This window comes from Chelmon rostratus, chromosome 23 (genome assembly GCF_017976325.1).
Source record: "Chelmon rostratus isolate fCheRos1 chromosome 23, fCheRos1.pri, whole genome shotgun sequence".
In the NCBI taxonomy this organism is placed as follows: Eukaryota; Metazoa; Chordata; class Actinopteri; order Chaetodontiformes; family Chaetodontidae; genus Chelmon; species Chelmon rostratus.
Window position 1 is genome coordinate 10,052,583 of NC_055680.1, and position 24,787 is coordinate 10,077,369.

The 24,787-nt window shown below is 41.9% G+C and overlaps 2 protein-coding genes across 2 annotated transcripts in view; both read right to left on the reverse strand.

The window, feature by feature from the left end:
• The window catches only part of LOC121626468 (glucosidase 2 subunit beta-like), a 119,777-nt gene extending 104,934 nt beyond the window's left edge, over positions 1 to 14,843 (reverse strand). The window contains exons 1-6 of the mRNA XM_041965001.1: positions 14,682 to 14,843; positions 14,171 to 14,287; positions 12,564 to 12,659; positions 10,217 to 10,274; positions 9,123 to 9,240; positions 4,271 to 4,400 (exon numbers count right to left, since the gene is read on the reverse strand). Of these exons, the coding sequence (XP_041820935.1) occupies positions 4,271 to 4,400; positions 9,123 to 9,240; positions 10,217 to 10,274; positions 12,564 to 12,659; positions 14,171 to 14,287; positions 14,682 to 14,763 (601 nt within the window). The 5' untranslated portion in view covers positions 14,764 to 14,843. The remainder of the gene's footprint in view (positions 1 to 4,270; positions 4,401 to 9,122; positions 9,241 to 10,216; positions 10,275 to 12,563; positions 12,660 to 14,170; positions 14,288 to 14,681) is intronic.
• A 981-nt stretch (positions 14,844 to 15,824) lies between these two features.
• LOC121626469 (doublesex- and mab-3-related transcription factor A1-like) lies at positions 15,825 to 17,598 on the reverse strand. Its single transcript, XM_041965002.1, has 2 exons — positions 17,023 to 17,598; positions 15,825 to 16,809 (listed from the first exon to the last, which is right to left on the reverse strand). The coding sequence occupies exons 1-2, from the start codon at positions 17,498 to 17,500 to the stop codon at positions 16,031 to 16,033; spliced, it is 1,257 nt and encodes a 418-aa protein (XP_041820936.1). The 5' UTR covers positions 17,501 to 17,598; the 3' UTR covers positions 15,825 to 16,030.
• Positions 17,599 to 24,787: the final 7,189 nt, after the last annotated feature.

Below are 24,787 nucleotides of genomic sequence, written 5' to 3' on the forward strand. Positions count from 1 at the left end.
AAGGATCATTTTTGGGGGGTGCAGCTTGCTTAATAAGATGGGGAAAAACAATTCTACTGTAAATGAAGTGTTAACATGTGATGTTTATCTGGATATCTTATCTGGGTAAGGAAAAATGCAATGAACATAAAACGCAATCCAAATAATATCGGATCAGCCAGACCACATCTGGTGGATGTTCAACAGCACTGCAGAGGGACAGCACAAGCAAAACTGGAAACATGCTACAAAATCCCCCTCAGTTCATAAATAAGTGGCCAAACAGATGGCAAGCAGGTGCAAAACTCTCTCCAGTGCCAATATAAACTAAAACACCTGAAGGTGTCTCATAATAAGGCGAGGGATGACCACACTCAACAAACGCACAAGCTCCACCTACCTGGATTTGCTTATTGAGATCAGCTCCTAACACGGAAGCAAGAATCCTTCAGGTGTACGGTCAAAATCAGGTTTCACTGTCAAGATAACGCATCCAACCACCCTACCGGGTGTAAATTGGGTCTTTGCATCATCATGTCTCACTTTGTTGGCACTTTGTTGTGAAATACCTAACACGTCTGTGCCTCCAGGCCTCCTCTGATAATTAGTCAAATCACTTTATTAATACGGTAAAAACAATCTTCCCATACAAACAATAACGATCTCCCTCAGGGTGATGTATGGCAGGGGAACACATAGAGTAAATCCTCGTGGAATAACAAAAGCCTAAGCATCACACCTTTTTCTTTTCTTTTTTTTCTTTTTTTTTTTTTTAACCAAATGAATGCTCATGTGGTTTCCTTATTCATGCATCAAAATGTTCTGGTCAGTCTAACAATACCATCTGCTGAGAACAAGGTGCTATTTGTTGCACTACAGTGTGGTTTTATGAATTGCTAATGACACAAATGATTCAAAAGGGGATGGAAAGCCTGCATAAATACAAATTGACATGTCTGACTATGCAACAATTATCGTTTACACTCTGCTGTGGGTCGACCACTGCTGGGGAAATGTGACTCTGACATTATCAAATCATTCTGCATGACTGTATTGCTGGAAAAAGCTACCAATCAGACATTAAAATGTGCATGCAAACAAGCAACATGATGGAATTATGTCAAATATGAACGTCATTTTGAGGTCAAATTCCATAATTTTCCAATTTAAAAGGACAGACCATGAATTATGTCCATACGTGACATAAATGAAATGACCAATTTCATAGCTTTTTCTTAAGTAAGCATCTTCAGTGGTTAAGTGTTGAAATATTGTGCATGTTGCTTGGTGCGATTACAACGAACGAAGCTGGTTTGACTGCAGAGGCATCCTACCATCTCAGTACACTTCGTATATGCTATATGGTGTCATACTGCACTCATCCACCTTTGGAAAACACGAACAGCAGGGAGGTGGTTTGCGAGACGGTCTGCTGGAGAAATCAGGTCAACCGCTGGATTAACGATGAACTTGGGGAAAGCCCCTCAAACTGTGGGTGAACTGCGAGACAGCGTAGCTTTGCATATTTGGGCGTATCATTAAAGAGACTAACAGACATTCAATACAGTATGTCTCTATATGAGGGGATCAGGTCAAATAAACATCATCAGAGAAGGAGGAGACCTCCATGTGAACCCCAAGCTTATCGAGGTTGGCATTAAAAAGGATTGCTTTCAAAAACAAGCACACATGACACATGTGTCCTTTCTGAGTGGCTGGAAAGAACAAAGTCTTTGTTATTCAATGAGGATTTCATCAGATTTCCAAGCATGCTTTGCAAAATATGGCAGAATTATAAATACTGACCTCGCTAATGAAATGACAAGATGTAGCTCCATAATGTGGTCCTATGAATGAGTGAAAACAATGTGCAATATGTTTGTATCTTGTAATATGTAGTTTGTCTATGTATGCTTGATCTGTCCTTCGCAAATAAACCATATTAATAATAATCATACGCTTGTATGAAAAGCATGCACACATACAAAGCTTTAAAAATCTCTCATGCTAAACACACTCAAACTGTGAAAACAATATCCAATAACTCCAAATCGCCAAGTCCTGCAATTACTGTTTCATTGTACCAAAAGCACCAAGAGAAACTGCAATTTTCTTTGAGGGTACAAATAACCCGGCCCTTTAAAACTTCTCAATAACTGCACATGAAGCCCTGGAGACATGTCTGAGTGACAGCAGCGGTACAGGGAAAGACTGTTAAGTTCTACTTTGCAGGCTCAGCTGCTTGTTCTTCAGGCTTTTCATTCCTATTTTTAGACTAGCTATTGACGGGTCATAAAGAGAGAGAAACGGTCATATAAAAAAAGAAAAAAAAACAACAGTTTGTTTATTGCGCTGTTCCTATTTTTAATTGAGGTAACTCAATATTTGTCCTCATGGGCCCTTTTTAGTTTGAGGATCTGTTGCATTCTGCATTTGTTTTAAAGCTTTAACAAATAATGTGGAAACACTCAAGATGCATAGGTTAGGAGACATGTTTATACAATATTAGTCAGTGCATTAGGGGTGAGAGGAGGTCTGAAGGAAGTTAAACTGTTGCTCCTTTAGCCTGACATGCAGTTGACAGCTCATGATGGCAAAATTACACGATGTTAAGAGTTATGCTAACGCTGAGAGAGCTGTGGCCATGTACTTCATGACATTTTTTGAGGAGCTTTGTAATCCAGGACACTTTTGAGACATGGAAACTAAACCTGATTTAAGGCATGTAAGTGACGGGGTGATCTTACTGCACAGAATGTAAATGTAATGTCCACACTTGTGACATGCTACTGGTAAGAAACGATGTCATTTAAAACTGGAGCCTAACCGATCCTTGAGCCGTTGCCTAGCGCTTTATCAGGGACATAGCAATTAAAAAAGGCAGTAAATTCACAACTGCTTAGGTTGCTCTTCTGAAAAGTATTAAAAAACAAGCTCAGGGCCACGCATTAGCCAGATCACATTTAAAATTCCATCAAATATAAACACTACAGATTGGGAAAATACTTTCATGATTACACTTACGTACAATCTCTGCATTACTGTGTCTGCTTTTTAAATGCAGAAACTAAATCAAAATATGTATGAGAGCCGTAACAACTTGCCAACCCAACAGTAACGACAGTAAGGCCCATAAAGGAGCCGTAAAGTGTTCTACTGTTGGCAGATTAATGGCACTTATTCACTAAAATTCAAGTATTAATCAACATGTAACGTCATAGGCTGAAGGCAGGAAAAAGGATGGATAAGTAGCCTGAGAGTGAGTGAAACATCCCTTCAACTTCAATGCACTACCACACACACACACACACACACACACATACATACATACATACAGAAACTGTCATTAGAACTGTATAAGAAAACCAGGAGAAATAGCCAACAGGCATAGCAACACGACTACGGAAATGAAAAGTGATGGCTGTTACACCTTGAAGATGAGCAGTAATGGAAGTAAAGAACACGGGGGGGGGCTGGAGGGTGCGGGCTGTGACGTCTAGCAAAGGTCAGCTCACGCAGCAGGAGGCATGATGGATGCATGCTCACAGGAACCAGCAAAACCTAATGACCTTTATTGCAATCAAAACTTTTACTTGAGGGCCCTTTTGACACTAGACAGACAATCAATCACCAGAGAGGAACATGAGCAACATGACAGCAAAGTGTTGACAAGTAGACCAAGGAAATAATTCTGATTAAAACGCGTTGTTTGATGAATTTTGTTCCGTATACGGACACTAAAACTTTGAGCTAAATTACCTCCACCAACTGCCTTCCCTGCACGCACACACATAATGACTCTAAATCCTTATGGACTTCGGCGCAAAAATGATTGAGCCCATTTCCTCTCCAGCCCCACCACGTTCTGTACATTCACATGCGCAGGTCTGAACGTCATTTAAATGCCGAGCCAGCTAGTGCTCGGAGCGATAAGGGAATTTTCCTGTGAGTCATGAGCAACTTCTCTCTGAAGGTTTGAGGAATGTAAAAGGAGAGCTGTGGGACTGCAATATGCTGTTGCTCAGCACTCCTCTCCAGGTCCATTTATTTCAATGGCACAGGCATCTGTATTTAACCCTTCCAGATGTTCCTGAAGTTCTACCATTTGTCATCCTGACCATCTGGCCCGAGGCGCTATGGCCAATTTACTTTTGTTCGATGTAAGGCTGAGCTGAAATAAAATGGAAGCAGCCCTGTGGTCGCCATACAATGAACTACAAACTGGAGCAATTCCGCGGATTGAATTGAGTCAAACCAAATCACGGCAGGTTAAAGGTTTTGAGGCACTTACTGCTGTCCCCTGCTTCCAGCGCCTTTAACGTTTGCTCTTTGAGTCGGTCGGCCTCGTGTTTCCTCCTTCTGTGCTCCTCTAATTTGATCTGTAGGTCCTCAGCTGCCTGCTGAAGCTCCCTGAGCTGAGCCTGAAGAGAGACAATACAGAGACAAACACAACGTCTCAGATCAGCAAAACATGGCAAACACCAGGCTGCCAGCTGATGGACACTTTCATACCACTCAGTCACAGTTGTAGTACAGTTAGTTGGTGCCATGCTTTTCTAGTTTACAGTCTGTACACAAGAAGCACAATCAAACTTATTTCTGAGTTTTTCTTTCTGATATTATCCCTCGTTTGTGGTACAAATCTACACAGAAACACAATTAAATTTTATGATATGGTCCTAAATCTGAAAAATGTCTGAAAAGTCAACAATTAAAAAAAGCATCACCATCTTAAAATTCGGGACATTCTGTGTCAATCAAACCACCCGAGTAACTTTCCAACCATTCTTAGCTCCAATCTCATAATTTAAATCTTGGCTCCGTTGTCTGTAAACTGCAGCGATCATCCACTGCATATTCATATACCACGCACTGTACAGGTACAGGTACATGTCTTTGTTGGTTATCAAAGCAACGCTGTTCATGTGCATTGTAGATTCAGCATACTGCAGAAATCTTGGTTTCCAGTTTGGAGACATGTGAACCACTTTGGAGCATTTTTTTTTCTCATCATCCAGTGATTAATTTGCAATGAAATTAGGTACAGATCTTCAGGTTCCCCTCAGGATGAATTGTGATCACCGTGGTGATCCTTTGAATCTGAATCTAGCACCACCACGCGGTGAAAAATTTGATTTGTCCAAAACTTTGGTTTGTAACTGAATGCCTTCAAAACTAAATGCATTCCCATGGCACTCAGACTGCTAATGACAGCTAATGCTAGCATGCGAACACACTAAACATTTTACCTGGAAAATGTGAGCATGTTAGCATTGCCACTGTTAGAAGCTCCAGATCACAACTAGCTATATATATATATATATATATATATATATATATACACACACACACACAAAAAAAAAAAACTGTCCTGCAGTAGTCGGCCCTGCACAATGGACTATTTAAATCACTTGCATCAGGAGGTGTTGCTGTCACACACCAAAAATGACAGCTTTTGACAACCAAGCGTAACCCATCATCACTCTCCGTAATGGACCAATTAATATGAAAGAGTAGAAAAGTCCCTTTTTGTGTGTGTGTGTGTGTGTGTGTGTGTGTGTGTGTGTGTGTGTGTCAATACTACCTTCCGACCCCTCCTCAGAGACGCTCATATTGCGGTGATGGATTCTGCTTGGTTTGGATAGGGATGACTACCTTTCTAGGCCACGCTGCTTGCTTAGGCTCCTTCAGCGTGCTGCAGTGATTTATGGGCTCCATTTTGAGTGTATAAGAAGATATTTACTTGTGAATGGCACCCATGTAAAAACCTTCATCCACAGTGTTTAAAGTCCTGTACAAAACACCAGAAACTAATGCAAAATGTGTTCGTGTTTAAGTAAGATTTTTGCACTGGAAAATCTGAGCTCCACAAAAGTCGAATATCTGTAGAGTCACATACTAATCTGAAAAAATAAGCAACACTCCCGTTGGGATGAGTTAAAATGATACTGTTTTTTTGGGTTAAAAGATCAAGGAGTGCTGATTCAGTACACAGCGTTTGAGACTTCTTCCTGCTGAGTTAACTCTTGGAAAGCTGTACAGAAAAAGCACAATATGTTCCTCTGAAATCCTGACAAAATTCAGACAAAGCTATGCTGGGAAGAGAAAAAATATCTTCAAAAAGGACTGGGGAGTAGCCAAATGCTGCACACCATTCCTCACTTTAACATGCACACTTACAGTGGGGCAATCAGCAGAAAGATAATCACAAACCTCCTGAAAGAGGATTTTATCGAATACCAATTTGTATTCAATCGACAGCAGCATCCCTATTTCTGCTGGTTCTAGGATGCGTAGTGCTGACACACCCCACTCAGCTTTCCCTGGGTAAAGGCTTCTAATTTGCTTAAAAAGTTCTCTAGCATCCTTCCAGAATCTCCTTTAACCCTTGAACCGCAGGAGGAGTTCACTTTTGAGTCATTGTGTAAGGTTTCCGAGACAAGGCCCCCGAGGTAACGCTGCCATATCAACAGAGACGCACTGAGAGCAAGAGGATCACAATGTGCGGCTGGGCTAGGAGGGCTGGGTGACACTTCAGCCTCGATCTGCCAATCAGCCGCCACAGAAAAGAACACGGGAAAAGAAAACAGAAGAGAACAGAAAAGAAGAGCGCAGGGTACACGCTCAGAGACCATCAGCTGGCAAATGCATGATAAAAAAGTGGCCTTCAGTTAGAATCTGTGATTGTTGAATAAGTGGTTTCTTTCTAACTGCATCTCCCATTACAAGCAATACATATTTTAAACAGGACTGACATTCTTGAAATGCATTTCTTACACCGACGTGTGCTGTAAAGTGCCCCGACATACCTTGATAGAAAGTAATATCTCACATATTGCACAAATATAACACAAGGATTGAGGGTAGCCCTGAGAAGCTGTGAAATGTGCTGCAGCAACATCTTTCAGCTGCCAATTCCGAATCCCAAATACATTTTTTCATGACCATAACTACATCTTGATCAATGCCCTTACTGTATTCAATTTTCTATAACTACGGCATGAAAGAATGGGAAATCGTCTTTGCGTGTGCAGCACGTGAGCGAGACTTGACCATCAAACCGTGCAAGGAGGGCGACTTCAATTTCCTCAATGAAGATAATGCATTAACTAGTGAGACCGCTGAACCAGTAAATATGACTTACAAACATCTAAAGAGACCCTCAGCTGCCAAATTTAATTTGCACCGAACTCCAGGGCTCCGGTGTCTAATTTGGCCTAGTGCTTGTTGAACTAAATGTGCAAATGGAGAGATGAGGAAACACTGTGAAGTAGTTTCTGCTGAGCTGGAAGTTCTGTAAAGGAACATGTTGATTCAAAATGGGCTTGATGACTCGGTGCTTGTTTACTTGTGCCGACTTAACCCGAACCATTTACTCCTTACGGCTTTGGAGTGAGTGCAAATGAAGCATAGTTACATCTCAAATTGTGAAGAGATAGAGGAAAATGCAATGCTTATGGCAGTAAAAGAATATGATAATAAGTAGAATTGTTTGGATAGGAGGCGTGATACATTTCTTCTTATGCTAAAATGAGAGGAAACTCACGAGGGAATGTCATAAATTGATGAACTTAAACGCAGAGATGCCAGTTAGTTAGTGGTTGGAAAGATGCTTTTTGACAGTTCTTATAGCTAGAAGGCAGCGAACATCTCATTTCAACATGGCAGAACCGCACAGCAGGCTAAGGTTGATGATGGAAACTGCACAGCAGACGCCTGTAGCAGCAGATGCCTGGAACATGTGTGGTCAAAACAATATCATAGAAGCCAAGCTGCTCATTTAGAGCAGGAATTCTCAGAGCGCAACACACATGAAAGCAAATTAACCCCGACGTCCCTATAAATCAAGTGTGTTAGCTAGCGAGCCAGGTAATAACACTATAGCGACATAGCGGCAGAACAAGTAGCCAGGGTGAAAAGTTAATTAAATCTATTGAGAATAATAGAAAAACATCTATACACAGTAAGCACAAGGTAGAGGCACACTGGAGCATTTGTGTGATAATTTTAGGGGCATTCAGCTGTAATGTGGAAGTTGACAACAACAAAAGACAAAAAAAAAAAAAAAAAAGAGTAAAAAAAACTCATGAAGAAGAATAAAAGCCAGGATGGTGCTTTGAAATGGCAACCAAATATTCCAGAGCTACTGCATCTCAGAGCAAACTGAATTCACCGAATGCAGCGCAGCCACAAATTAGCTCACAACATACATGAATGTGTGCCGCGGTTCAGAACACACCCATGGGTTCACCATGTTGACTGCGATGGGCTCTGACAACAGGCCAGCGTTCATCATGCAGGCTACAGGACACGCTTTGCATCCTTGTGAGGAACTAGGTTACAGGTATAGAATGTCTGTGCTGTAAACTACAGCAAATTAAACTTGAGGGAAAAAACACAACTAATCAAAAGGTTTGACGCTTGAACGCAGCAGTCGCAAAGAGCCGAGAAAGGTTGAAAGGGGTCATTAGCGGCGACTGTGGCTGACTCACAAATCCTCAGCAGAGATGTGATTAGATCATTCATGGCAGATCTAGGGTCAGTTTTCTGTAATAGATTACTGAGTCAACATATGATGGATATTCAGGCTTTTTCAGCTCCATGTCATTTCACTATTATGGAATAAAACCTACACTATAACGTGTGGGAATTCACATATATTTATTGATCATACACTGAACTAAAGGCCAAATTTCCATACAAACCTGATTCATTATTACACACCTGGAATTACTTCAGTGACATTGCAAGGGTTTTGTTATATAGAAACCCACTTATTTGAAAGTACATGTCTCTGCAATATTTATCTAACCATTCCCTTTGTGTAAAGCCAGTTCTGAATTATTGGTACTTCATGTATTAAAACTACATTTAGAGAGTTTCTACTTCCCAACAGTGTATGTTCGCCTGTTTTCTACTGATGTAGGGATTACCTGAAAATATAAAGGGTGCTATAGACTAGATATAGACCGCTTTATGAACCCAGCGTATGTTTTGTGCAGGTCAGACTAAACTAAAGTGAAAGTGACTGGTTTTCTAATAACAGGAACAAGATAAAGCTTTTGCAGGAAAACCTTGATGACTATCCTCTGGTACTACTACATGCCACGCAGCAACAGTTCCTTCAGCAGAATACAGTATACCTGTTTCTCCCTCCACAGCAGAACTCCCTCCTCAATCAGTTGCTGCTTGAGTTGCAAACCCTCGTCCAAGGTCCTCATCTGGCCCTCCACGTATGCTCTCTCTCTCTGTCCCAGATTCCTGGAGGAGAGCGAGACAGGGGATGCACAGTCCCATCATTACTGAGAAAACATCGGCCACCCCTGCCATGGTCATAGAGATGGTGCAATCCAATTTTTAAGGGCCCACAATGCAGCAGGAATCCAAATGGGAAAATAGAAGAGTAAATAAGATGGGGGCTGATGCTCTGTGGCTGAGCTAAATTGTTTCTGAAGTCTGGCAAACATAATATGAGTGTGGACCTTGTGAAATCATAATGAGATATATTCTGCTTGTATGTGGTTTTGGGGCGAATGGCAGTGAATGAAATAACAGAGGACTGTCAACAACAGAAGTGGGTTACGGTATTAGAAGTTACATTTACACTGCGGGCTACATTTCAGCATCATAGTATGGCCAATCTTTGCAGTGCATCTCAGAGAAGATGATAAATATGACCTGGCAGGAGCCTGCGTTCTGATAAATATAAAAACATCTATTTGTACCATCTATGCTGCATATAATTCATATCCTGTAGAAACTAAATTATCTGCATCAAAAACACCTCTGGATGTGGTTATTGAGAGGACATTTTACAGAGGAAAGAGGTGGTGAGTCAGATCTGTCTTTATCATGGATGAACTCTTTAAATCAATATTGTGATGCATATACATTACAAGCGATGGCCTGAACTACATCAAGTTTTTAAATCATAGTGACACCATGCCCCCTGGTGGCACAGTGAATGAGTCACTAACACATGAGCGCAGCAAGTGAACCGTCTATCACACTCATGCTGTGATAAATAGCTTTATATGACAGACAACTTGGATTTAACAAGATCAGCGTTTTCATCAAATTGCCCAAAACGTAATATTTGATACAATACACCCAGGGAAATTGGACTGGTCGGATATTTATTCATTTAGCTGCGCGTGGGCCTCTAATGCCATGTTTTGAGTCAAAATCTGCATGTGTTATTTTATAAATATTGAATCTCAGTTTTGATTCAACTGACCAGCAAGTGTTCTGGCAGCGAGCGTGGCTGTTGTATTCATCTGAAGCATCGCAGCAATCTGGCACGAGACACAGGAGAAACCAATCCAATGCACATGCAAGAGAACAGAAGAGCATTCAACATCATCAGCAAGGAGAGGTGAGCAATATGTCTTTATTATCCACAACGTGATCAATACATAATTTGGGAACAGAAGTGAAGACAGATTGAAGTTTAAAGCAATACTCAATAAAAACACATTAACAGTAACTATTAATAATTTCAGGCACTTCTGGGGCATAGTATCAATCACTTTTGCCCCTTAAAAGTGAACATTTGACCATTATAACTAAACATGATGTAATGGACAAGAGTTGACACAATTAACAATCAGTTTGTTAAATGTAAGAAAACTAATGAGCTCAACTTTTCTGGTAATCAGTTCATTATCTCAGTCATTTTTCCTGGAGAAAATACCAAATGTTCACTTGTTCCAGTTGCTCAAACATGCTCGTTGCTTTTCTTTGTCATATATGCTGGTTAGGTTTTGGGGTTTTCGACAAAACGAGACATTTGAGGTATCATTTTGACAGTGGGAAATTTTAAAGGCCGTGTCTTTTCTGACAATTCATAGCTAAAATCATTAACAGAAAAAATAATCATCACATTAAAGAAACCGACATTTGGAGAAATACTTGTATTTGCTTACTTGTCAAGAGAAGAGAAGATTTTTTTTTACCATTCTCATGTCTGTACAGTAAATATGAAGCTACTGCTGACTGCCAGTTAGCTTAGCATAAAGACTAAAAACAGAAGAAAGCTCTGTCTAAAGGTAACAAAATCTGCCTACTAGCACCTCTAAATCTCACAGATTATACTTAATGGACAGACATTAGAGTGGCACAAAATCTTCTCAGCTAACTCTGCCCGAAAGGAAATAAGTATATATTCCTTTAATCAATATGAAAATAACCGTTAGTTACACTCCTAAATGACAGTATCATTAACTTGTACACATTATTGCACAAAACAAGTACATTGTGCTTAATTTTTGTGTAATTTTGACCATTAACACCCATTAAATGGCATGTCTACACCAATTGTCTTACACTGATAAAATGTGAGGTCTCTTTAGTGCAGATATTGTTGACCTAACCAGTCACTTTTCATGCTCACTGAAGATCAGACCTTTGTGTCTGCATGATGTCTCTCTCTGTGTTTCAGAGAGGGTCTCTTGAGATCAGCCACTTATAAGATCAGCTGCACGGTGTTTTGTGAGAGCTCAGACCTGGCTTTTGCTCAGATGTTTCACCCAAGAGAGTGGGCACAGTGTGACATTTCTCAATTATCTGGAACCGCATTGGCGACCGCTGGTACAAGAGTTTTAGAGCCCAGATAGTGAAGCCTATGAAAATCTCTCAAGAAGCAGTCGAAGAGGAAAAGCGACAACGTGTTAGCTATTAAGTGGCTCCATTCAAGGCAGGGAAGGTATGAAAAGACAGGTGGGAGTAGAACAAAAGGGGGGAGGAAAGGGAGGAGGAGGCTTTGAGAAAAATTCCACTACAGCTTTTTCATTCTTCATTCCTTCATTTTTTTGCCCAAAATAGTTGCATTCCGTCTAATGCTGCTGCGAGCACTGGCGACAGAGAGGAAATGTCGATGACAGAATGTATTGATTTTATACAAAGTGGAGAGCTACAGGAGAACAAACGTGGATAAGGCAGGGGGCTGAAAAACTATCTGATTAGGCATGGAGTTTGGCAGATTTTATAAGAAAGAATGAGGAGAGGCCTTGAGGAAAGGGACAGGATGTTTTTCAAGGAAAACTGTGTGAGGACAGCGAGCGCGCGGCATGTGTGTGTTAGAGAGCCAGGTTTTGTTTGCTGTGTCTACTTCATCTGTTTGTTTGTACTACAAAAGGAGTGACAGTTTGTACACCAACATGTCAGCTTTTTGACATCGTGTAAAATATGAATTCTTGCCCGTGTTTGCAAAACACACAGAAGGGGAAAAAGCAAACAGAACAACTTCTTACCAGATAAAAAAAGAGACGTGAACTATTTTGATTAAAGCATCACAACCGCCTATGAAATTAATTAGGTTGCAGGATATTAGAGAGCACGTTCAGCATCAAACCTTTTCACAAGCTATTTTGAAACAAATAAGATGGCGATTCATTTTCTGCAAGAATAAATCAGTTCATCACCATCAGCACTCGCAGCGCTGCCCTTGTTGTCCTTGAAAAATGCTGAAGCAGAAAACATTGTTGATACGTTGCCTCACTTCAAACGATTCTGCAAAGTTTATTAAAGTCACCTCTCAGGAGAGTACCATTACGTTCGAGATAATGCAATGTAAAAAGCCTTACCACAGATGCCATCGTTGACTCGCGACGATGGGATGTAGTGTGGGCGGAAACCCAGGTTGGTGCAGTAGAATCGACCACGAGGACAGGCTGAGGTGCCTACACAGGGGCAGGAGCAGAGGTCAGCGCTGCATAATAAGCTAACTTTCAGAAGCAAATTATCAAACTATTTATAACACATGCACAGGGGCTGACGCCAGTAACATGTACCTTTTCAGACTTGCTAACATGCACTTGTACAGATGGTGCTGGAGTTTTGTTTTGTTTTTGTGGTTGTGATTTACCCTTTGACTTAACTGCAAACTAGAAAGTTCTTCCAACCTTGTTTTAAATGCGTAATAAAGTATACTTTAAAGCCAGTGTTATAAGACTTTTTGTTTGCGGTATAACGCATTTTAATTTTTTTTGTTTCAAGTGTTGACATACTACATACGCAAATATGATTCAAATTACTGCATGGAAACTGGATGCAACTCAAACTGTATAAACTGGATGAGTCAAAAGATTTTATCTCGAGGTCTATATTTTCCTGGTTCATCAGCATTGGTGTGGGTTAGTAACATTATCAACATGCTCAATTTTCAATATACTACGTATGGCAACAAATATGACTCGTAAAATATACGTTTGTGGATAGTTCAGCCGGGAGCTACATGGTTTCGCTCCTCTCAGTATGACGTCATCGCTGGAACCCCCCAACGTGCTCAATTTTGATTAAATCGCCTCTTCCCTTTTGTCCACCCCCACACTGTAATGAGTAGAGAAGTTCATTAGGGTAGCTATACTTCAGCTGCAGGCAGTGGTAGAGGCTGGATTTACCTCAGCAGTATGTAACAGTAGGAAAGGTAGATTATGTACTTTAGCTGCCAAATAGATTGTTTGGTGGCTTACAAATCACATCAAGTCTTTCAGACGCACCGTAATCTTCTAGTTAAACACTGAACAGGCACAAGTGTACACCACAGACAATGGAGTTGATCCCATGAGCAGAAATTGTGAGTAAAATCAGCAATTTAATGACTCCTTCACTTAATTATGCTTTTTCTTTTAATTTTACGACAAATCCTCATTGTTCAACTTTAGCAACACTTTTGAGGGCTTCGGACTCCACAAGGAACGACAGATTTACATGCTGAGGTTCAGAAAGAGAACCTTGAATAACTAATGAGTCGATGATGAATGACGATGAAGACGATGATGTTTTGTAAAGGCTTTACATGTTTCATAATCCCATGAGGGAAGGGCCACGAGATGACTTGGTATCGAAATGAAGTGTATCTAATACATTCATTCACAGCCTACTCTACCGAGGGCAGGCATCAAATGTGTGGCTATAATAGAGTCTGAATGGCATATGGTCTGTTAAAGATGTGCCAGAGTGACTTATTTGAGATGTAGTGCAGTCCATTATTAAGCTCCACAAGGACGAAAAAAGAAAAATCAGATAAGGAACTCTTGGTGAGCTGTATCAGAAAATATGTCTACAGTGACATACATTTAACTGATGTTTAAAACAACCGATAACTTATATTTCATTTATTTTTGAGGTATGCACAGGTCACATTGGTGACTCACTTGGTAAACAGACACCCACTCGCCCAACTTTTTACCTGGTTCATCAGAGCCATCTTCACAGTCGCAGTAATCATCGTTCACCTGCTCAAAGGGGATGATTTTCGACCCATCAATGCACAGAAAGGACTTCCTCTCCCTGTAGAACCGCTTGTCTGTTACAGAATGAAAACAGCACATACTTATGCAGGTTGATGACCTTGAAGTGTAGCTAGAAATGCAACCAAACTAAGGAGTAGAACATTTTGTATCTTGTAGCAGTTATTTCAGGATATAAGATCGGTGCTTAGGTCCAGAGTCTGGGAAGAAATGCTACTGAAACTATGTGTCTGATGTTATTGTTGCCATCCCGAACAAATGTACATGCTGTGTACGTTTGTTACCAACTATTTTCAGCGTTGACAACTTCGTAAGACCTTGCAACGTGTTGTCGGTGTTGAAGCTACTGAGCTGTTAAAGTCACAGCACGTTACACCATGCAGTCTTGTTTACAAATATGATGATAGCTACGTTACCCTTAAGCTAGCTACAAGGGGGCAGTGAACTTACAGGACGAAGATATTCCTCTTATTTTCCGCGAGTTTACGAAACCACACCAAAAGACAGCGGCGATAATAATGTGGGAACGCATGTCAGATGGCAGAAATGTAAATTGTCTCCCCCCTGCCTCACAAAAACGCGCTCAAAGGTGGTTGAAACTCATGACATACAGCACAGCCAGCATTTCAAACTGACCATGTCCTGACTTCCTGAAACATGCGGTCTCGTGACGCCACGGACGCTTTCTATTGGTGTTTCTCCAAGCCAATGTGGTTCCGTTGACCAATCATGAGTAAGAATGGCTTTCTGAGGCGGAGCAAGAGCTACACTTGTTCATGTTGTTATTAAGGATTTATGGACTTTTTTCCAAATAGAAAGAATGGATGGAAAAGAAAGTCTTTCAGCCTCCTTGCATTTCTTTGCAATTTTAAACATATCTCACACTGTCTAGTCTGCAAGAAGTGCATAAAGTGTCGGGCAACGAATATTGTGACTCAACCCTTGCCGGTATTAGCGCAGCAGATAGGCTGGTGAGGAGGTTTGATTACATGCACAAACTCCAAAAGCAGGAGGGGGCAGTAATTTCCCTAGCAACCAAACGCATTCTGACTCCATCCTGAACGGTCACATTCTGTGACGCACAATAGCCTACATTCTAATATTTCAAAGCTTTGACGTTCCGAAGTTTAATTCATGACATGAAACACGACATTCGCTACATTGTAACAATCCAGTGATGTGACACTCCGGGGTTCCATTCATTCATCACTCACTGGAACACGTCAAGGCCGTGACGTTCTATTCTAACGTTTTATTCTCATTTGTACTGTGATATAATGACAGTTTCAACATGGCTGATGGAAAGTCTGTAAAATCCATCTTATTTTTAGTCAGGCACATTGTCAGACTGCAAATACCTGTGACACAAAGTGAACTTCTCACTAAAGGTGTGTTTGAAGGAGAAAGTTATTTTTATCTGAGAGTGTGAACAGCAAGTTGTTAAGAAGTTTTAATGTATCTCATAGGAAGAAAAGCAGATAGATAGATAGATAGATAGATAGATAGATAGATAGATAGATAGATAGATAGATAGATAGATAGCATCCTATAAGATAATATAAGCACAAAACCATGGACTCATAAAACAAGAGCACCTTTTGATGACTTTATTAATAATAAACAATCTTTACAGAATGTGAACAAGTTTAAAAGGGAAATTATCAGGATGCAGTGATTTTAATCAGCACTTTAGCTGGGTTTGAGGTACCGGAAAGGCGATTTAATGGTAAATCTGATAGGCCATTCACAATAAGAGTAACTAAAGAATAACATTTTTTTACTTGTAGATTTTTAATTTGTCATTTTTCACTGTTAAATCGTGTATAAAGACCTGTACTGCATAGTGACTCCTTGCTCTGAAGGTAAGAGAGGTCTCGGATCATTCCCGGGAAGGAATATGAGTCCAAGGGTGGACGCAGTGGAAACACAGGCATCAGTCCAGATGGCATGTACGGCGACATAAAACCCGCCATGCCACCGTTTGCAGAGGAATAGGCCAGCCGCAGGGGGCTGACGGCGAGGCGAGGGCTGAGCCCGTAAAGACTGTCTCCCCCGGCGGCCGTCGGTGGCATGTGGAGCGGGGAGAAGGCAGACTTGTTCCCCAGAGCACCGAGCGCTCCAGGCAGCCCAACAGAAGGCCTGAGTGCATTTGAGTGATTAGACACAGACACGCTTTCAGAGTCAGTTTTGCTCTCTTTGGAACTCAGCACCAGTTCAATGGACCTGACAATGTCGCCTTTGCACGTTCTCACCATAGACTCCAGGGTGTCACGTTTCTGGTGGGGGAAGATCTTGGCCATGATGTCAGTGGGGTCCCGGTCCAGGCTCGGGAAGTCCTTGGGTTTCTCCAGCTCGCTGCCTGATTCCGGATCCGAGGAGGAAAGCGACCTCTGTGGACTCTCCATGTGGTCGAACACCGGGGAAGGACTTGCGCTGTCACCAGAGGATGAGGTGGTGTTGTCCTTGATTGGAGACAGATCCTTCGTGTCGTTTGGAGAGGGCAGCCGTGCGGTGTGGGCTGCAAACAGGGGCCGACCCACGAAGCCGTTGTAAAAGTTGTACTTGCTCAGTTTGTCATCTGAAATAAGGACAAAAAACAGGTGGTTGATCACGGCTCTGTCTGCGCTTGAATCAAAGTAAATATTCTTTATTATGTTGTGATAACTTGAATGCAACTGAAAGTGCTAATAAACCTAGTTTCTTTCTTGAATTTAAATTATTTTAAGCTTTCTTTTTTTAACACAGTTGGGTACAATAATCTCCAAATTAATTCTTTTTATTTTCAACTTACCATCTTTTTGGTTCTCTGCTCCAATAACATCAAAACTGGGAGCTGTTGGAGTGCTGCCGGTAACTGCTGGGACCCCGGGGCCTACGGGTGAGCCTTGAGGGATCCCTGTCTCCCCGCCGATCCCCGAGCCGGGGTACAAGAGCCGGAGCTCCCGGGCCTCGCTCTCCTCCTGAGCCTGCTGCCTCCTCAGCGCCACCTGCGCGGCCATCACCCGCTGCCTCTCCGCTATCAGAGTGCACTTTGCGCACACGCAGTCCCTCCAGCGGCAGAAGCGCTTGTGGCCCTTGAGCGCCGAGACCACGCCGTGGTTCCTGCACCTGGCGCACTTCGGGGTGCGGGGGTACCCCCTCTCCAGCGCGGGGTTGCAAGCCCGAAGGAAGAGAGGCGGAGGGCGCAGGAGGGAAGGGGGCACCTGCAAGCCACCGAGCGGGTTAGCGGTGTGCCCCGCCAGGCCAAGCGGTCTGATCCTGCTGTCCATTTCCTGAGGGGGCGCGAACGCTAAATCAGGCCAGTTATTAAAGCGATGTGGCCTTCTTCAGTGACTCTCTCCACTGCCGCTGGCACCCTCAGCCGGCGCGCCTTAAGTGTCTCCTCTCCAGGTGGTTTGACATGAAATACAACACCCTCGTCACACCCCTTTCCTCTCCAGCCTCTTAATACCCTATCATGTTTATTTGCATCCAGGGTGAATAGTGGTCTAATCTGATGCAACCGAGCCAATATGCAGCTGCAGTTTAAGAAAAAGTGAGAAACTGTGATCTGCGGGAAATTACATCCACATTTGCATTGAAGTTTCAGTTGCGTTAAGTTTGCTATGTTTAATATGCATCAGCAGTGGAAAGGGTGGACTTTTTTAAATTGCATGTTAGCAAGAAGGTTTTTCAACACAAGGAAAAAAAAAACATGTTGCCTCAGGTCAACTAGCTACAATGACCCCCTTTGGATGCCCTCCTGAGCACTGAATATTCACTATTAGGATGTTTTTAACACAACAATGGCCCTAATAGCCACAAAAGCAACAGGTAATTATCTACCTGGTTATTCTGTTGAACACATTACCTTGACAAAAGACCCATCTGTCAACAAACACCCAAACTGGTGGATAACTAATCGCACCTTGTCACATGTTTCATTCATTTTTCCCCATTCTACCAGGATCCGGTTACACGCAGCAGCTTGCCTTACCGTTATTACACAGAAAGCAACTTGAACATAATGTGACAAACAGCGGCGGTCACCAAGGGAGACACATAACGACAACGCTGCTAGACCTGCATGTGCACATAAGCACACTGCCTTCCTCTGCATTTGCATACAGTCCACATGTCATCTGCAAAAAGACGCTAAAAATGATATCTAAAATGTTAATGATAGTGTCCTCAGCTATTAGACATCTCCTAATTATCTGTAGATGTGAGAGTGAGACAGAGAGTGGCTTCTCTTGGTCTCCCTGTAGTTCTGACTCCACTAGACTATCTCTGAATAATGGATGTGGGTTAAGGAGGCAGTGGATGGAAGCACTCATCCCCCTTGTGTTCTTTCACAGAGATAATGAATCCCTGAATGGCATCTCAGAGGAAGGTCTGCTACAGCAGAGGCCAGGAAACTTGCTTATGGTATAATACACAATGATTTGAGGCAGAGGGAGCTATTATTAGTCTCTAATAATACTACTTAGCACCCGCTCAGGCTGATAGGTGTTTCAACTTGCTGAAAAAAGAGGATGACTGTTTTCCAAACCAAAACTTATGAGTGACAGGCAGTGACTTTTTTCACCTCCTGTGCTCCATCATTGCTTAAGTGATGGATCTTATCAGCAACGTGCCTGCCCCACCTGCCCCATCACACTGCATGCGTGCACATATGCAAAGAGAAAACACATATCCTGCAAAAAACACAAAATCTGTGGGTATGTGTGCGCAGGCATTTGTCGTAACAAAAGCATCCCGATAATGACTCGCACAGAAAGAGGTTTTGAGAAGCGAGTCTGCTATTTGCAGAAAGATGTTCCACAAGTTATGGGCCTTGATAGATAGGGGTTGGTACAGAGTCACTCCAGCTGCGCAGGACATGAAGATAATCTGAAATGCATCCATCAACAAAGAATGCTAAAAACATGAGTAAATGCCAACGCTGTGCAGACGCACATGCAGCTTTTATCACTGCATCCACTGTGAAGTGGAATTTGAGGTTTGGATTTGCGGCTGGCGAGTTTATCCAGGCACATTAAGCTGCTCTCACCTGAATCTTTACACAGACCACTTAGGCGGTTTATATGGACCAGTTATAGCATTTTCTTGCAGGAGGGGTGGCTGGAGGCAGCGTGGTGTTAAAAAGCCTGTAAATGTGTGTGTCCTTATGTATTGAGCTCTCAGAAAGGTACTGTTTTAGCCTTATTTCTAATTACCCAGCGGAGGAAAATGGGACCAAAATAGCTGTTTTGGAAAAGCCTCTTTAAATTGGATTATGGATAAAAGCTGTGCTGTTATATTTACTCATTTACTGCCTCTTCTGTTTGTCTCTGGATCATAGGATTACTACAAGGCCTGGTTTGTTTAAGTGCCTTCAAACCAGATCAGTTTCACCTTGAGATAAGGTCATTTCTCAACTAGTTTGTGTCATTCGATCATAATCTACAGAACAACTAGTACAGTATACACTACAGGTATCTGTCCATCATAGAAGACCTTGCATCTAGTTCCACTGTTTGCACGGGTGATCTGTTTTTAGTCAGAACCTTTCAACGTCATCCCCAACACAGAACGAAGGGATTAGCAGGGACAAGTGCAGCTGGAGTAGATATGGCTAGACAGTGTCTTAATTGTGTTCTTAACAGATCTGCTCATGTCAGATATGGCGTTTAATCACAGCCATGTGCCTCCAAGGACAGGGCTTTATCAGTGAAGCTTCTTATCTGAACCAAGGTGGCTGCTAATCTACTGCCAAATCTCACAAAACCTGATCATGTCTCCCACTGTCAGAGAGATGGAGAGACGGAGGGTGGGGGTTAAGGAGGTAGGGGAAGAGAAGCCCATCATTAAGCAGTAAATCATGACATCTGGATACAAATCTTCTCTTTTATAGTGTCCTATAAAGACATGCTGTGCATTCAGATTTCATACTGTAGTAACGCTGTATCATAGATTATTGTCCTGCAGCTCCAAGTTTTCCGATGCACAAACTCAGATCAGGTGATTGTTGCCATCTCTGACTCACAGACGCTACAGAATCATGTGACGTGGAAACATTTGTAGCTTTGAGACGACGGCACTGTTTCTGAAAATACAGCACTCAAGTTACAACAAATTTGCCTCCCTTTCAACGTATGAAGCGTCTTGACCTTTGCGTGTTTACATTCTCATCTCTCACTTCACGCCCTTGTCATTTAAGGGCCACACAGTAGCCCCCACTTCGCTGCTGACGGACGAAAGGCCACCTGGCGAAGGCCATCAGGTTGGTTGGGCCGCCGCTGTGATCAACGCATTCGCTCATTTTCATTCCCTTTATGTGAGTTCAAGTCTCTCCCCGCTTTCATGTCACTGTCACTTTGTTGTGTTAAAACTTTGTGGGAAACAGGAAAAAAAACCCAACAACACAGAGTAAACTGATTTGTGTTCGATGTGACGTGTGTGGTCTCGGCGGAGTTCAACAAGCAACTTTGCTTTAAGTCGAGCTTTCAAGATCATTTCCTCTGTTTTATTTTCGTGCCAGGGGATGCTGACTGTTGCTGTGCTGTTGGACTTGGCGTCTCTGTTTACAACGCCTGGAGCAGAAGTTACGCCTTTGCCAGCATCCTACGGAAATATTCTCACACATCTTTCTCTGGAGATCAGATTACTAGCTCGCTTTGAGGTGCAAAAATTCACATTGAAACATGTAAGTGCAGAGTTTTGTTCCAAAGTATGGAATCTTTGTGACTTTTGACAAAAAGGTGGCATATTCTTTAGAAATCATTGATGACACCCAAATAAAAACAACAGGTGTCCCTCAGGATTGCAGGTGACTTGCATGGCTAACCATGCTAGCAGAGGTGACACATTCACTTCAGTACTTCTGAGGTACTTGTACTTTACATGAGTATTTGTATTTGGTGCAACTTAATCTCTACACCACTAGACATTGGAGGTAAATATTCTTCTTTCATTATATTGCTTTTTTGACAGCTATAGTTACTAATTACTTCGCTAATTGTGTTTTTATATGCAAAACATATGATAGATATTCAGATTTTACAATATAGTGCAATACTTTAAACAGTAACACAGTAGACGTATAGGAGCATCACCTCAGCTACAACATCAAAATGCTAGTGACATGCTGATATATAAATAATTCATAACACTCTTTTGTTACTTCATTACACTATCATTATTTATGTATATTTTCTTGAACATGCATCAATTGATTTTTAATGCTGGATGCAGCGCAACAAGCTGTACGATAACTGATCACCTCATGGAGTTGTTGGAGCTAACATGTTAGCTTAGCTGTTGCCTATTAGCGCATCCAGTAGATATGATGCAATATTAGCTTAACTTATTTTAATTTTGGGCGGTGTTTCAGGAGACTTGACAAATGTAAGGCCAATGCTCACTATTCTTTTTGCTCTGTTTTTGTCTCCACCACCTCGTGACATAAATTTCTGGCAGTTTAGCAGCTAAAGTCTGTTCATCAGCTAGTTGCTAGCATTTTGTGCATGCTGTTTGATGCGGGGCTGGTAGGGTGCAGAGTTTTTACACTGAAAACAGTTGCCTGGCGAGTCTGGAAATGACACTGATGAGAGCGGTGAGAGTGAACCAAACCAGTAAAGTTGCTAAAACCAAGATGCTAAATCGCTTTCAGCTAAAACAAGGAGAGGTTCAAGCAATTCATTTTTTTGTTGGTTTGTCTCCATGAGCAATCCCTTCCCTTTCCCATTTGCATCATCATTTGACCCATTCTTAATTCAAAAATATTGATCAGAGCTGTTAAGCAAACCTTTTAGTGCATTTACTTGTAATGGAATATTTTCTCCATGTGCTATTGCTGAATTTACATAAAGTTATTATAATGCTCTTCTGCTCTTCTTTTTTGACTATAGCTGGATGGAAATTCAGCTAATAACCTTGTCGCACCTATAATTCACACAGCGGAGTGAGCATTTCTATTCTATAGAGGTGACATATTATATTACAAGCCATGCAGAAGGGGAGCATCCATATTACTCTCATACACACACCTGTGCATTTGAATGCACGGGACAATAGATTTTCCTCCTATTCCTCGCCTCTCCCTTGCATTTAGATTCTGCTATCTTCTGCCATCTTCCTCTCCCCTATTCATTATTCCTCCATTTACTCTCTTTCCCCACCTCACACCTTTATTGGTGGTCTGAGTCTGGTAGGGATCCATCAGGGCCCCTCACTTAGCCTGGCAATGCCTCAGTGCCAATGAACAATGGTGGGCCAAAGACAGCCAAGTTTGCTCATGAGCACTGGGGATGGATGTGTGTGTGGGCGTGGGTTGTGTGTGCACCCATGTGTACCTGTTTTAATCATGCATATTACATCTGCATCAACACGGTGCATCTATAAGGAAATGCAGGCTCGCTTTTACATACCGGCTCATTGTGTGTGCGTGTGTGTGTTTGTGTGCGCATTTAAGTGCTTTAAGTGCTAATACGAGTGTGTGTGCGTGCGTGCGTGCGTGTGTGTGTGTGTGTGTGTGTGTGTGTGTGGGGATAGGTAGCATTAGTACCTTGAAAGGTTCTGGTCAGGTGCCAATGAATGCAACCTTCACTTCTAAACAGGCTAAGCTTGAACCCGTAGAGTTCCTCGTTCTGCACTTACTCTAGCTACACTCTCTATTTGTTTCCTGTCAAACACTTTTCTTTACTTAACGATACACTTGCGAGGAGAGCTTTGCAGTTCAACAATGCATAACTTAGTGGCAGATGAGCACGGCCCTCTGTGAAGGATTTGAAGAATCGTGTTTCTAAGTGTGCGTTTTTTTTTTTCATAAAAATGTGACACTTGACAGACATTAACAAAGAAGTGGAGTGTTAATGATAGACAGAACGTGGGAAAGAACTCGCTGTTGGTACTTCACGAATATGAATGTGCACTCAACACTGAGGCTTGAGTGAATAAGGCAGAGGTGATCAGTAGGCAGGAAATATTTTGACAATTCAGTTCCTCTTTTTGTATAACCTTTAAATTTGCAATTTGCACTTTTACATAGGTTGAAAAAGATCAGTTATATTGATTATATTAAATTAAATGCAATACTTTGGCGTGTCACAGCTAAAAAGACAACCCAAATGACAGGGAGAGTCTCCCTCTCCTCATTCTCATATACAAATAAGCAAACACTCAGACCTCCAAAGCGTTGTTTACAGGGTCTCGAGTGAAAGGATCTGTCGTCATCCTGTTGGCAAAGGATTCTGGTTCATTTCTGTTTGCTGAAAAGATTTCCTCCTCCTGTGAGGGTCTTCAGATGTCTTTAGGATCAGATGAGGAGGCTGTAAGAATCTTTTCAGAACAGTAAATCTGATGTTAGCTCTTTAGAGAGTTAGAAAATGGCAGCAAGGAAGAAATTCAACAATATTCATGTCTTCAGGAACTTTCAGCCACTGATATATTATCACCATGTAAAGTTCTTAAGGCAAGTGTGTTAGCTTATTACACATTCAGCAGACGCAGACATTCATTTATTCACTTAGAAACATGTTTATGGCTACAGAACCCCAATGTTTACTATATTTATTATCACAGTATTTACTGGTTTGGTCTCCACTCCTGTGAAAGTATCTGGCTGTTTAGCTATTTAATGCTGCGAAACAGTTAGATTGTGGGCCGCAAAACCAAAACAATGTGCTAAAAGGCACTAAAACATGCTATGAAGGTGAAAGGACCTGCAGAATTGGCTGATCATTTTCTATCTTTTACGTTTCAAGTAGAAATCTGGGTCACTGATGATGGAAAAATAATTTTAGAGTAAATTATATCACAGTCATACACTTCCCACAGATCTATGATAGTTAACAGTTTCAGTGCTGCACCGTTGAGAACATAATGACAAACAAGGAAAGGCGGGAGGTGAAGCATAAAGAAGGAGGTGAGCGCGCTATCAGATGAATGCAGGGCACAGGCAGAGACATCAGCGCTGCACATCTCTGCCAGGGTGTTATGGGAAAATATTCTAGGCTTTCAGTGACAGACAATAACAGCTTCGAAATTGTTAAACATTGTCTCTGATAGTGGCTAAACAGATCAGATATGAGTCGCTACTGAGATTAGGGGAAACATGAAACCGTCAGAGAGGCGGAAGCGTTTGGAAGTGCGTTTGTGTGCATGGTGATTTGTGAATACATGCATTGTTGCAGAGTGCATGTTTTCTTGGTTTAAACAGCATAAATCTGACTTTTTCATTATGTGATTGAAATTTCCGAGTCGCTGCAGAGCCAGGGTTGCTACAGATTTTGAAATGCCGACCTCGCCTGCCTCGGTGTCTTTGCCCCCAGCATACCTGTGACTCCATGTTCGCATGAACTCTGCCCATTTCTCGCACAGGAATCCACTGAGACGTGATAAATCTGTTACAGTTGAACGAAACCTCACAGTACTTTCTTTATTTTTATTTCATGCTGTTTATTTTCACCTCTCGTGACCTTGCTGAGCATTCGTACAGATGGCGATGCAGAGCAGCGTGTATGCTGGCCTCCAAAATGTCACACTTTCTTTATTTAATTAAACAAATAAGCCACTGGAAATTGCAGTGAGATATA